General features: G+C 38.0%; 1 protein-coding gene across 3 annotated transcripts in view; it reads left to right on the top strand.

The window, feature by feature from the left end:
* The window catches only part of RAD17 (RAD17 checkpoint clamp loader component), a 43,393-nt gene that overhangs the window by 25,732 nt on the left and 3,741 nt on the right, over nucleotides 1-13,920 (top strand). For all 3 annotated transcript variants that reach the window (XM_036887753.2, XM_057494571.1, XM_036887754.2), the window contains 2 exons: nucleotides 1,063-1,212; nucleotides 10,679-10,799. In XM_036887753.2, coding sequence (XP_036743648.2) covers nucleotides 1,063-1,212; nucleotides 10,679-10,799 — 271 coding nt within the window. The remainder of the gene's footprint in view (nucleotides 1-1,062; nucleotides 1,213-10,678; nucleotides 10,800-13,920) is intronic.

Genomic DNA, 13,920 nt, shown 5'->3' with positions numbered 1-13,920 from the left:
CTCCACAGTCCCTTTCCCTTTGGTAACTGTTAGTCCATTCTTGGGTTCTGTGATTCTGCTGCTGTTTTGTTCCTTCAGTTTTCCTTTGTTCTTATACTCCACATGTGAGTGAAATCATTTGGTACTTGTCTTTCTCCACCTGGCTTATTTCACTCAGAAAAAGTCTATTTTTTTAAATATTTTAACACTGCTCTGACTAATGTAGTAGCCACTATACACATGTGGGTATTTAAATTAAATTAAATTAATAATTGAGTTCCTTGGTCACCTTAGCCACATTTCCAGCATTTGATAGCTACAGTGTGGCTATTACCTACTTTATTGAACAGCCTAGATATGAAACATTTGTATCACAGGAAGTTCTATTGGACAGTATTGTTTTGATATGTTAATATTTCTCTGTTATAAATATTGAAATAGCATTAATAAAATTAGGAAAAAATAAACATTTATGATACAGTTTCTATGTTACATTTAGAGTTGCAGAATTCAGCAGATGTGTTTGTTTAATTTTTTTACATTGCTTTTTTTATTTTGAAATTTTCCAACTTATACAATACACAAATTGAAAGAATAGTACAATGAATACCTGTATACCTTTAACTTTTGTTGACCAGTTTTTCACATTTTGCCACATTTGCTTCATCTGTGTGTATTTATACACTTGTTTTGGCTGAATAACTGAGAAATAATTGCAAATACACACCATGAGGACTTTGCTCTGTTACATCTATAATAGTGCTATCACATCTAAAAAAATGAACATTAATTCAGTAACATACTGTCCTTATTCCAATTTCCTCAGTTTCAAAAATGTATTTAAAATTGTTTAGCCCACCACATCCAAGATCCAATCAGAGTTCACATATAGCATTTGATTGTTACATCTCTATTGAATTTGCTTTAATTGCATAGTGTATTATTTTTATGGCTGTGGTGATGTTAAAAATAGTGAACATACAGTAACTATATATGGATAGTCTTTTTTTTGGTGTCAGTACCAATAGTACTGCTTTATAAATCTCTTATTTTCTTTATTTCGCATCTTGTCACCTTTTTCAGACCCGCGCCTTACTCAGGGAATATAGTACATCTATAGCTACAAGAGGTGTGATACATTCCAACAAAGCCCGAGCATTTGCTCATTGCCAAGGAGGAGGATCAAGCTTTCGACCCTTGCACAAACCCCAGTGGTTTCTAATAAATAAAAAGGTAAAAAAGTATACTTTCAACAGGTGAACTTTATGGTATGTGAATTATATCTCAATAAACCTGTTATTTTATTTTTTAAGTTGAAGACGAAAAATGACATTTTATTCTTAGAAATAGTTGTTAAGGCCCACAATTTTCTTAGAATTATGATAACATATAAAAAGGAGTTTTCTTAAATGCTTAATCACTTAAGGAAAAACACTCAAAATTTGAAAGCACACATTTTATTGGTTGACTATTACTGAAATCAAAGTATAATCATATTTTAGTTTCAATTGGAAATCAATCCTAGCTTTGTCCCTGACCCTCTAGACAAGTTACTTTACCTAGTATGCACGTAGTTTCCACAGCTCTAAATGTAGAGGATTTAATTAGAGGTCAGAAACAGGTGGTCCAGAAATTGAATACAGCACACACAGACTTTTTTTTTAATGAATTGCCAGTTTTTAAAAATTAGTATAATAATTAAAACTCAGATATAGATTTCTGGCTTCAAAATTTCTGGAATCTCCTAAAAAGAGAATGGTAACACTGGTCATATATTTACATGGCAGCAATCTACTCAAGCTGAATAATATCTGCCTCTTAAAGATGGGTGCCACTGTTCCCAGCTATTCCACTGCACTGATTTATACTACCTGCCTGACTCCTAAAACATCTGAATTTGTGACCTCCTGGACTATGTCATCTCTTAAGATAATCTTCCAGTTTTAAAATCATTAGGCCAAGTATGAGCCTATAATTCATTACCAAAGGAAAGTTTTTCCAACAAATTTCTTGGAGAATTTCATGACTTTTAAGCTATTTATGTCCCTTATTAACTTATTTGCTCTTTATAGCACATATATTAATTTTGCATTACAATTACCTATGAATTATCTCTCTAAGTCTATAAGCTTCATGAAGACAGAAATTGTTTCTCTCCTCATCAGCCTAATACTGTGCCTATGTCAACTGAAGAAAATAAATTCTTTCATTGAGAAACAATATCATCACATAATTTGTGGTGTTTGTATGCTCATAAACAGATTTCTTGTGATAAGTTTTCTTTCCTACTATCTTAGTCTTTTTTTTTTTTTTTTAATTTTTATTGCTCTGATGTCAAATGTGAAGTGGTTGTATAGTTAAAATGCTTCATTACATAATGCTGGGACATTTTTTTTTTTTTTTTAATTATTTTTTATTGAAGGGTAGTTGACACACAGTATTACATTATATGAGTTTCAAGTGTACAACACAGTGGTAGAACATTTATATACATAATTCTAGGTTCCAGCTATCACCCTACCAGGCTGTTACAATATCTTGACTATATTCCTTATGCTATACATTACATCCCGGTTACTTATTTATTTTACCATTGGAAGTCTGTCATTCTTTTTTTTTTTTTTTTTTTTTTTTTTTTGTGAGGGCATCTCTCATATTTATTGATCAAATGGTTGTTAACAACAATAAAATTCTGTGTAGGGGAGTCAATGCTCAATGCACAATCATTATTCCACCCCAAGCCTAATTTTTGTCAGTCTCCAATCTTCTGAGGCATAACAAACAAGTTTTTACATGTAGAACAAATTCTTACATAGTGAATAACTTACATAGTGAACAGTACAAGGGCAGTCATCACAGAAACTTTCGGTTTTGCTCATGCATTATGAACTATAAACAGTCAGTTCAAATATGAATACTCATTTGGTTTTTATACTTGATTTATATGTGGATACCACATTTCTCTCTTTATTATTATTATTTTTAATAAAATGCTGAAGTGGTAGGTAGATACAAGATAAAGGTAGAAAACATAGTTTAGTGTTGTAAGAGAGCACATGTAGATGATCAGGTGTGTGCCTGTAGACTATGTGTTAATCCAAGCTAGACCAGGGCAATAAAACATCCACGTATGCAGAAGATTTCTCTCAGAACGGGGGGGTGAGGTTCTAAGCCTCACCTCTGTTGATCCCCAATTTCTCACCTGATGGCCCCCCTGCGACTGTGCCTGTCTTAGGTTGTTCCTCCCTTGAGGAATCTTACCCGTCTCTGGCTAACCAGTCATCTTCCGGGGCCATACAGGGAAATGTGAAGTTGGTAAGTGAGAGAGAAGCCTTATTGTTTGAAAAAGTTAGCTTTTTACTTCTTTGCATATTTATGCCCTGTGGCTTCTATGCCCAGCATTTGTCTTGAGGTATCTTTACCACTTGGAAGAATTATGATACTCGGTAAATTTGATATGAGGCACGAATTCTATTTAAGGGTTGTAATTAGGAAGGAAGAAGAAAAGCTATAGAAGTAGCAGGCGGAAGAAAACATGGGAAGATTGATTATTTCTTTGATATATCTTCTTGTAGAGTAACTTCAGCATGTATAGGTTTTAAGCTACTACTTAAATTGCACACACACATTAACATAATAGGAGTATAGTTACATAACCAAAGCATATCTGTAATTACCAGCCATCTGCAGTGAAACCAAGAAAACCAGTTAGGCACCTTAGGCATTTGTGAAAACTTATCTATGATATGGTGGATATTGTCCAACTGAACTTGAACAGTCTAAGAGAAATCAGACAAATTAAAACAACCCATTCCTGGGGACTGTTCACATGCCATATGTTCTTTTAACAGTAAATAGTTTGTAGTTGTAAGACTTTGGAGCGCTACAATTTGCACTTCTCCAAATTCTTGGTTGAGTTCCAACAGTATAGATCCAGTCCAATTTTGTTGTTTTACTGTATGCACAGGCCAGCTTAGATATCTCCTTCCTCATTCCCATGGCAAGTCCAGGAACTGGTGGGATGAGTGCATCTACAGCTGTAGCAGTGCGTGGATCTTTGTTGGGGTTTTTTGATGATCATCTTCTGGCATGAGTCTTCCACAGAGTGCAGATGTTGGAAGTTCTTTTTCATATCGTATCTTAGTTCATTTTCGGGGTAGCCCAATTAGGCTTTGATCCTCTGTATAAACACAAACAGACCCTTTGCCTACACTTTTATATGCCCTTTATACCCTTGTGTAGAACTCGTTGGAGGTTACCACACAGGAACTGCCCTTTTTTTTTTTTTTTTTTTTTTGCTATCACTAATCTACACTTACATGACGAATATTATGTTTACTAGGCTCTCCCCTATACCAGGTCTCCCCTATAAACCCCTTTACAGTCACTGTCCATCAGCATAGCAAAATGTTGTAGAATCACTACTTGCCTTCTCTGTGTTGTACAGCCCTCCCTTTTCTCCTACCCCCCCATGTATGTTAATCTTAATACCCCCCTACTTCTCCCCCCCTTATCCCTCCCTACCCACCCATCCTCCCCAGTCCCTTTCCCTTTGGTACCTGTTAGTCCATTCTTGAGTTCTGTGATTCTGGTGCTGTTTTGTTCCTTCAGTTTTTCCTTTGTTCTTATATTCCACAGATAAGTGAAATCATTTGGTATTTCTCTTTCTCCGCTTGGCTTGTTTCACTGAGCATAATACCCTCCAGCTCCATCCATGTTGCTGCAAATGATTGGATTTGCCCTTTTCTTATAGCTGAGTAGTATTCCATTGTGTATATGTACCACATCTTCTTTATCCATTCATCTATTGATGGACATTTAGGTTGCTTCCAATTCTTGGCTATTGTAAATAGTGCTGCAATAAACATAGGGGTGCATCTGTCTTTCTCAAACTTGATTGCTGCGTTCTTAGGGTAAATTCCTAGGAGTGGAATTCCTGGGTCAAATGGTAAGTCTGTTTTGAGCATTTTGATGTACCTCCATACTGCTTTCCACAATGGTTGAACTGATTTACATTCCCACCAGCAGTGTAGGAGGGTTCCCCTTTCTCCACAGCCTCGCCAACATTTGTTGTTGTTTGTCTTTCGGATGGCAGCCATCCTTACTGGTGTGAGGTGATACCTCATTGTAGTTTTAATTTGCATTTCTCTGATAATTAGCGATGTGGAGCATCTTTTCATGTGTCTGTTGGCCATCTGTATTTCTTTTTTGGAGAACTGTCTGTTCAGTTCCTCTGCCCATTTTTTAATTGGGTTATTTGTTTTTTGTTTGTTGAGGCATGAGAGCTCCTTATATATTCTGGACGTCAAGCCTTTATCGGATGTGTCATTTTCAAATATATTCTCCCATACTGTAGGGATCCTTCTTGTTCTATTGATGGTGTCTTTTGCTGTACAGAAGCTTTTCAGCTTAATATAGTCCCACTTACTCATTTTTGCTGTTGTTTTCCTTGCCCGGGGAGATATGTTCAAGAAGAGGTCACTCATGTTTATGTCTAAGAGGTTTTTGCCTATGTTTTCTTCCAAGAGTTTAATGGTTTCATGGCTTACATTCAGGTCTTTGATCCATTTTGAGTTTACTTTTGTATATGGGGTTAGACAATGGTCCAGTTTCATTCTCCTACATGTAGCTGTCCAGTTTTGCCAGCACCACCTGTTGAAGAGACTGTCATTTCGCCATTGTATGTCCATGGCTCCTTTATCAAATATTAATTGACCATATATGTCTGGGTTGATGTCTGGATTCTCTAGTCTGTTCCATTGGTCTGTGGCTCTGCTCTTGTGCCAGTACCAAATTGTCTTGATTACTGTGGCTTTATAGTAGAGCTTGAAGTTGGGGAGTGAGATGCCCCCTACTTTATTCTTCTTTCTCAGGATTGCTTTGGCTATTTGGGGTCTTTGGTGTTTCCATATGAATTTTTGAATTATTTGTTCCAGTTCATTGAAGAATGTTGCTGGTAGTTTCATAGGGATTGCATCAAATCTGTATATTGCTTTGGGCAGCATGGCCATTTTGACGATATTAATTCTTCCTAGCCACGAGCATGGGATGAGTTTCCATCTGTTAGTGTCCCCTTTAATTTCTCTTAAGAGTGACTTGTAGTTTTCAGAGTATAAGTCTTTCACTTCTTTGGTTAGGTTTATTCCTAGGTATTTTATTTTTTTTGATGCAATTGTGAATGGAGTTGTTTTCCTGATTTCTCTTTCTGTTGGTTCATTGTTAGTATATAGGAAAGCGACAGATTTCTGTGTGTTGATTTTGTATCCTGCAACTTTGCTGTATTCCGATATCAGTTCTAGTAGTTTTGGGGTGGAGTCTTTAGGGTTTTTTATGTACAGTATCATGTCATCTGCAAATAGTGACAGTTTAACTTCTTCTTTACCAATCTGGATTCCTTGTATTTCTTTATTTTGTCTGATTGCCGTGGCTAGGACCTCCAGTACTATGTTAAATAACAGTGGAGAGAGTGGGCATCCCTGTCTAGTTCCCGATCTCAGAGGAAATGCTTTCAGCTTCTCGCTGTTCAATATAATGTTGGCTGTGGGTTTATGATAGATGGCCTTTATGATGTTGAGGTACTTGCCCTCTATTCCCATTTTGCTGAGAGTTTTTAACATGAATGGATGTTGAACTTCGTCAAATGCTTTTTCAGCATCTATGGAGATGATCATGTGGTTTTTGTCTTTCTTTTTGTTGATGTGGTGGATGATGTTGATGGACTTTCGAATGTTGTACCATCCTTGCATCCCTGGAATGAATCCCACTTGGTCATAGTGTATGATCCTTTTGATGTATTTTTGAATTCGGTTTGCTAATATTTTGTTGAGTATTTTTGCATCTACGTTCATCAGGGATATTGGTCTGTAGTTTTCTTTTTTGGTGGTGTCTTTGCCTGGTTTTGGTATTAGGGTGATGTTAGCTTCATAGAATGAGTTTGGGAGTATCCCCTCCTCCTCTATTTTTTTGAAAACTTTAAAGAGAATGGGTATTATGTCTTCCCTGTATGTCTGATAAAATTCCGAGGTAAATCCATCTGGCCCGGGGGTTTTGTTCTTTGGTAGTTTTTTGATTACCTCTTCAATTTCGTTGCTGGTAATTGGTCTGTTTAGATTTTCTGTTTCTTCCTGGGTCAATCTTGGAAGGTTATATTTTTCTAGGAAGTTGTCCATTTCTCCTAGGTTTCCCAGCTTGTTAGCATATAGGTTTTCATAGTATTCTCCAATAATTCTTTGCATTTCCGTGGTGTCCGTCGTGATTTTTCCTTTCTCGTTTCTGATACTGTTGATTTGTGTTGACTCTCTTTTCTTCTTAATAAGTCTGGCTAGAGGCTTATCTATTTTGTTTATTTTCTCGAAGAACCAGCTCTTGGTTTCATTGATTTTTGCTATTGTTTTATTCTTCTCAATTTTATTTATTTCTTCTCTGATCTTTATTATGTCCCTCCTTCTGCTGACCTTAGGCCTCATCTGTTCTTCTTTTTCCAATTTCGATAATTGTGACATTAGACCATTCATTTGGGATTGCTCTTCCTTTTTTAAATATGCTTGGATTGCTATATACTTTCCTCTTAAGACTGCTTTTGCTGTGTCCCACAGAAGTTGGGGCTTAGTGTTGTTGTTGTCATTTGTTTCCATATATTGCTGGATCTCCATTTTGATTTGGTCATTGATCCATTGATTATTTAGGAGCGTGTTGTTAAGCCTCCATGTGTTTGTGAGCCTCTTTGCTTTCTTTGTACAGTTTATTTCTAGTTTTATGCCTTTGTGGTCTGAAAAGTTGGTTGGTAGGATTTCAATCTTTTGGAATTTTCTGAGGCTCTTTTTGTGGCCTAGTATGTGGTCTATTCTGGAGAATGTTCCATGTGCACTTGAGAAGAATGTATATCCCGCTGCTTTTGGATGTAGAGTTCTATAGATGTCTATTAGGTCCATCTGCTCTACTGTGTTGTTCAGTGCTTCCGTGTCCTTACTTATTTTCTGCCCAGTGGATCTATCCTTTGGGGTGAGTGGTGTGTTGAAGTCTCCTAGAATGAATGCATTACAGTCTATATCCCCCTTTAGTTCTGTTAGTATTTGTTTCACATATGCTGGTGCTCCTGTGTTGGGTGCATATATATTTAGAATGGTTATATCCTCTTGTTTGACTGAGCCCTTTATCATTATGTAGTGTCCTTCTTTATCTCTTGTTACTTTCTTTGTTTTGAAGTCTATTTTGTCTGATATTAGTACTGGAACCCCTGCTTTCTTCTCACTGTTGTTTGCTTGAAATATGTTTTTCCATCCCTTGACTTTTAGTCTGTACATGTCTTTGGGTTTGAGGTGAGTTTCTTGTAAGCAGCATATAGATGGGTCTTGCTTTTTTATCCATTCTGTTACTCTGTGTCTTTTGATTGGTGCATTCAACCCATTAACATTTAGGGTGACTATTGAAAGATATGTACTTATTGCCATTGCAGGCTTTAGATTCGTGGTTACCAAAGGTTCAAGGTTAGCCTCTTTAGTATCTTACTGCCTAATTTAGCTCATTTATTGAGCTGTTATATACACTGTCTGGAGATTCTTTTCTTCTCTCCCTTCTTGTTCCTCCTCCTCGATTCTTCATATGTTGGGTGTTTTGTGCTGTGCTCCTTCTAGGAGTGCTCCCATCTAGAGCAGTCCATGTAAGATGTTCTGTAGAGGTGGTTTGTGGAAAGCAAATTCCCTCAGCTTTTGTTTGTCTGGGAATTGTTTAATCCCACCGTCATATTTGAATGATAGTCGTGCTGGATACAGTATCCTTGGTTCAAGGCCCTTCTGTTTCATTGTATTAAATATATCATGCCATTCTCTTCTGGCCTGTAGGGTTTCTGTTGAGAAATCTGACGTTAGCCTGATGGGTTTCCCTTTATAGGTGACCTTTTTCTCTCTAGCTGCCTTTAACACTCTTTCCTTGTCCTTGATCTTTGCCATTTTAATTATTATGTGTCTTGGTGTTGCCCTTCTTGGATCCTTTCTGTTGGGGGTTCTGTGTATTTCCGTGGTCTGTTTGATTACTTCCTCCCCCAGTGTGGGGAAGTTTTCAGCAATTATTTCTTCTAAGATACTTTCCATCTCTTTTCCTCTCTCTTCTTCTTCTGGGACCCCTATAATACGGATATTGTTCCTTTTAGATTGGTCACACAGTTCTCTTAATATTGTTTCATTCCTGGAGATCCTTTTATCTCTCTCTATGTCAGCTTCTATGCGTTCCTGTTCTCTGATTTCAATTCCATCAATGGCCTCTTTCATTCTATCCATTCTGCTTATAAACCCTTCCAGAGTTTGTTTCATTTCTGCGATCTCTTTTCTGGCATCTGTGATCTCCTTCCGGACTTCATCCCATTTTTCTTGCGTATTTCTCTGCATCTCTGTCAGCATGTTTATGATTCTTATTTTGAGTTCTTTTTCAGGAAGACTGGTTAGGTCTGTCTCCTTCTCTGGTGTTGTCTCTGTGATCTTTGTCTGCCTGTAGCTTTGCCTTTTCATGGTGATAGGAATAGTCTGCAGAACTGGGACGAGTGACGGCTGGAAGGACTTCCTTTCTTGTTGGTTTGTGGCCCTCCTCTCCTGGGAGAACAGCGGCCTCTAGTGGCTTGTGCTGCGCAGCTGCGCGCAGACAGGGTTTCTGCTTCCTGCCCGGCTGCTATGGAGTTAATCTCCGCTGTTGCTGTGGGCGTGGCCTGGCTCGGGCAGCTACTCCAAAATGGTGGAGTCGCGTTGGAGCAGGAGCTGCTGGGAGGCTATTTATCTCCGTAAGGGGCCTCCCTGCTCCCTGCAGCCCAGGGGTTAGGGTGCCCAGAGATCCCGGATTCCCTACCTCTGGATTAAGTGGCCCGCCCTGCCCCTTTAAGACTTCCAAAAAGCACCCGCCAAAACAAAACAACGACCACAAAAAAAAAAAAGAAAAAAAATTTTTTTAATTAAAAAAAAAAAAAATTTTAATTAAAAAAAAAAAGGTGGTCGTTCGTTTTTCTTTATTCTCCGGTGCCAGCCTCAGGCCTCTGCTCACCGGTCTTTCTGCCCTGTTTCCCTAATATTGGGGTCCCTGTCCCTTTAAGACTTCCAAAAAGCGCTCGCCAAAACAAAGCAGCAAAAAAGCAAAAAAAAAAAAAAAAATGGTCGCGCGCTTTTCTTATGTCCTCTGTCGCCCAGCCTCCAGTGCCTGCTCACTGTTCTTGCTGCCCTGTTTTCCCAGTATCGAGGGCCCTGCACTCTGGCCCGGATGGCTGGGGCTGGGTGTTCGGCAGCCCTGGGCTCCGTCTCCCTCCCGCTCTGCCTGCTCTTCTCCCGCCGGGAGCTGGGGGGAGGGGCGCTCGGCTCCCGCGGGGCCGGGGCTTGTATCTTACCCCCTTTGCGAGGCGCTGGGTTCTCTCAGGTGCGGATGTGGTCTGGATATTGTCCTGTGTCCTCTGGTCTTTATTCTAGGAAGGGTTGTCTTTGTTATATTTTCATAGATATATGTTGTTTTGGGAGGAGATTTCCGCTGCTCTACTCACGCCGCCATCTTCCGCCCCTCTCAATGCTGGGACATTTTAAAGGACTAATTAGATAAACTCTTAAAAGTACATTTGTAGTATATAAACTCACATACTTTGTGATACAGTAAACTTAGTTTGTCTGGGAATACATATGCATATTTTTCATTTTACTTTCTACTTTATCTTTTTTTTCTTCTGTTGCAGTATCGGGAAAATTGCCTGGCAGCAAAAGCACTGTTTTCTGACTTCTGCTTACCAGCTTTGTGCCTCCAGACTCAGCTGTTGCCCTACCTTGCTTTGCTAACCATTCCAATGAGAAATCAAGGTAATAACATGGGTTTTAATTTTCCCCATTTTAGTGTTTAATACTACCTGTTTATTGGTTGACTAATTACCATATACTAGTGAGACTTAGGTTTTTCCCCTTTATTTTTTGATCCAGAATTAATACATGCTTTTTGATTAAAAAAGAAAGAAATCAGATTGTATATCAATGATAACATAATTAAAAAAATCAAATGATACAGAAGATATATAAAGTAAAAAAATTGAAAGTCTTCTATAACCTCAGGTAATTCCTTTTGACAGATTGGCAGTGAATTGTTTCAGGCTTTTTTCTGTTCATGTACAAATAATAGATACAAACTGTAATTAGCTTATGTCACCTAACCATAAATAGTGCCCCATATATTTTTTATTTTTATTAAAGTATCATTGATATACGATCTTATGAAGGTTTCACATGAACAACATTGTGGTTTCAGCATTCGCCCATATTATCAAGTCCTCACCCCCCATCCATTACAGTCACTGTCTATCAGTGTAGTAAGATGAAGAGCACCCCATATTTTATAAATTACTGCCCAAGAAGCTCAAGAGGCTGGAAAGTCCAAAGTGAAGTTATCAGTAGATCCAGTGTCTGGTGAGTACCTGTTTCCAGTGTGCAGATGGCAATCTTGTCCTTGTATTCTCATATGGTGCAGAGCAGAGGACGAGAGACCTCTGTTTTGGTTCCTTTTATAAGGACTCTGATCCCATTCATGAGGGCTTCACCCTCATGACCTAATTATCCTCACAAGGCTCCACCTCCTAAAACCATTGCCTTGGGGGATCAGGGTTTCAAAATAATGAATTTGAGGTGACACATGCAGTCCATTACAGCAGCAGTGCTGAAGTATATTCAAATATAACTCATATATATCTATATATCTATATATATATATATATTTTTTTTTTTTTAACTTACGAATAACCGGTTTATTATGAAAGGATATAATTCAGTGAACAGCCAGATGGAATACATGCACAGGACAAGGTATGGAGAAGGGTCCGGAGCTTCTATGCCCTCTCTAGGTGCCACTCTCCCAGCATCTCCAAGTGTTCACCAACCCAGAAGCTCTCTGAACCCACTCCTATTGAGTTTTTATGGAGGCATTATTGCATAGTCATGACTGATAAGTCATTGGCCATTGATAGTTGGTTCAGCCCCCAGCCCCTCTCCCATCCCTTGAGGTCAGAGGAGCCAGACTGAGAGTTCCAACTCTCTAATCACATGGCTGGTCTTCCTGGCAATGGGCACCCATCCTTGGGTGCTGCTAGAAGTTGTATCATTAACATAACAAAAGACATCTTTGCCACTCTCACTGCTTAGGAAATTTGAAGAGTTTTAGGAGCTTTGTGCCAGAAATGGGCATAAAGACCAAACACATACTTCCTATTATAAATCACAGTATCACACAATTATATCTCAATAAAGTGGAGAAAAAGTACCACATCTGTCTTGTCATTTCTTTGCCCCAAATCCTTCATTGTCTCGTTTGTCAATTGGATTAAGTTTGAATTCTTTACCCAGCATTCAATGCCCCTGTGATATCCAAATTTATGTTTCTAGCTTTATCTCCAAGTAGACCCTGATTTGGAGAGACTGCAGTACTCATTTACTGTCCCTCAGGCACCAGATATTGCCTAATTGCTTTGGCTGGTATTTTTCTGGTGAGAATATACTATTGTGCATTTGCTGCTTGTGAACAATCTTAGACATCTTTAAAACCTCAAAAGTTTTATTCTACAAAGGCATTCAGTTCTCCTTAATAGATGTCTTTTCTGCCTTTTGATTTCCCAGAGCACTTTGTCTGAACTACGTGCATGATCACTGTCATACTCTTCCCTGTATTACGGCTGTATTCTACTTCTATCTCCTTGTTAACTTCAGTCTTCTTAGAGATGGTGCCTTTTCTTACTCATTCTGGGGCCCTAACTTATTGTGCCTTCTACACAGAGGGATGCGGTACCTATTCTCTTTGTCTTGAGTAAAGAACTGTTTTGTTTCTTTTTTCAGGGTGATAATGTGCCTAGCTAACAATATTTTCAAAATTCCCTTGCAATCAGGTGGCCAAATGAGTCAGTCCGATGCAAGATGAAAGCCGAGGGTTTCTGGTGTTTTTGATATAGGCATCACACCCCTTTCTGCTCTGTTCTTCATGCCAGGAACATGAATCTGCAGGTCATTAGGCTAGTCTTATAGCTATTAGGTAATAAGCTTCAGGGTGATGATTAACACATTGATTCTTTCATTCAACATACATTTACTGGACACCTATATAGTGCCAAGCACTATTATAGATGCTTCAAAAAGCGGCAGAGCAGAAGTGAGTCTGGATCCCAGATGGCATCATTAAACACTGAAACATAACTCATATTTTTTCAAATTTGTATTTTTATTTAACCTTATTGATGGGTAATTTTAGTTGATTTCAGTATTACAAACAATATCCGCTAATACTGGAACTGGTCCAAGTTTTGAGATTATAAATAATGCTAAAGAAATTAACATACCTGTGGCAGTACACACTTTCACAGTTTATGTCTAGTGAAGCTGGTCTTTTTATGAACTTAGGATAGCAAATGTCTGCTTTCCTTCAATCAGTTTCATCTGTGGGTTTTAAGAGTAAAGATTATACTAATTTTTTTTTAACTTTAAAAGTTGCAAGAATGGTACAGAAGAATTCTTGTGTACTTTTAACCAGGTTTCCAAATTGATCGATTTTTGGTGTATTTTTTTTTCTCTTTGTCTCTCTTCATACATGCACGTACACACATACATATTTTTTCTGAACTATATTTAAGTAAATTAAATACATGCCCATTATTTTTAAACATTTAAGCTGTACTTGTGAAGACAAGAACATTCTCATATGTAACTACAGTATAAACATCAAAATCAGAAAATTAGTATTGATATACTACTACCATCTAATTTATAGACTCCATGCAAATTTTGCCAGTTGTCCTAATAATGTTCTTTGTAAAATAACAAAAACTTGTTCTTTCTTGTCCAGAATCCAGTGCAAGATCACAATATATTTGGTTATTCAGTTGCTGTGTCTCTCTAGTCTACTTTGATCTGAACAGTACCTTAGTCTTTTTCATCCATGACATTTTTGAAG

Source organism: Manis pentadactyla, chromosome 2, assembly GCF_030020395.1.
Source record: "Manis pentadactyla isolate mManPen7 chromosome 2, mManPen7.hap1, whole genome shotgun sequence".
NCBI classification, from domain to species: Eukaryota; Metazoa; Chordata; class Mammalia; order Pholidota; family Manidae; genus Manis; species Manis pentadactyla.
This window is presented reverse-complemented; position numbering and strand designations above follow the sequence as displayed.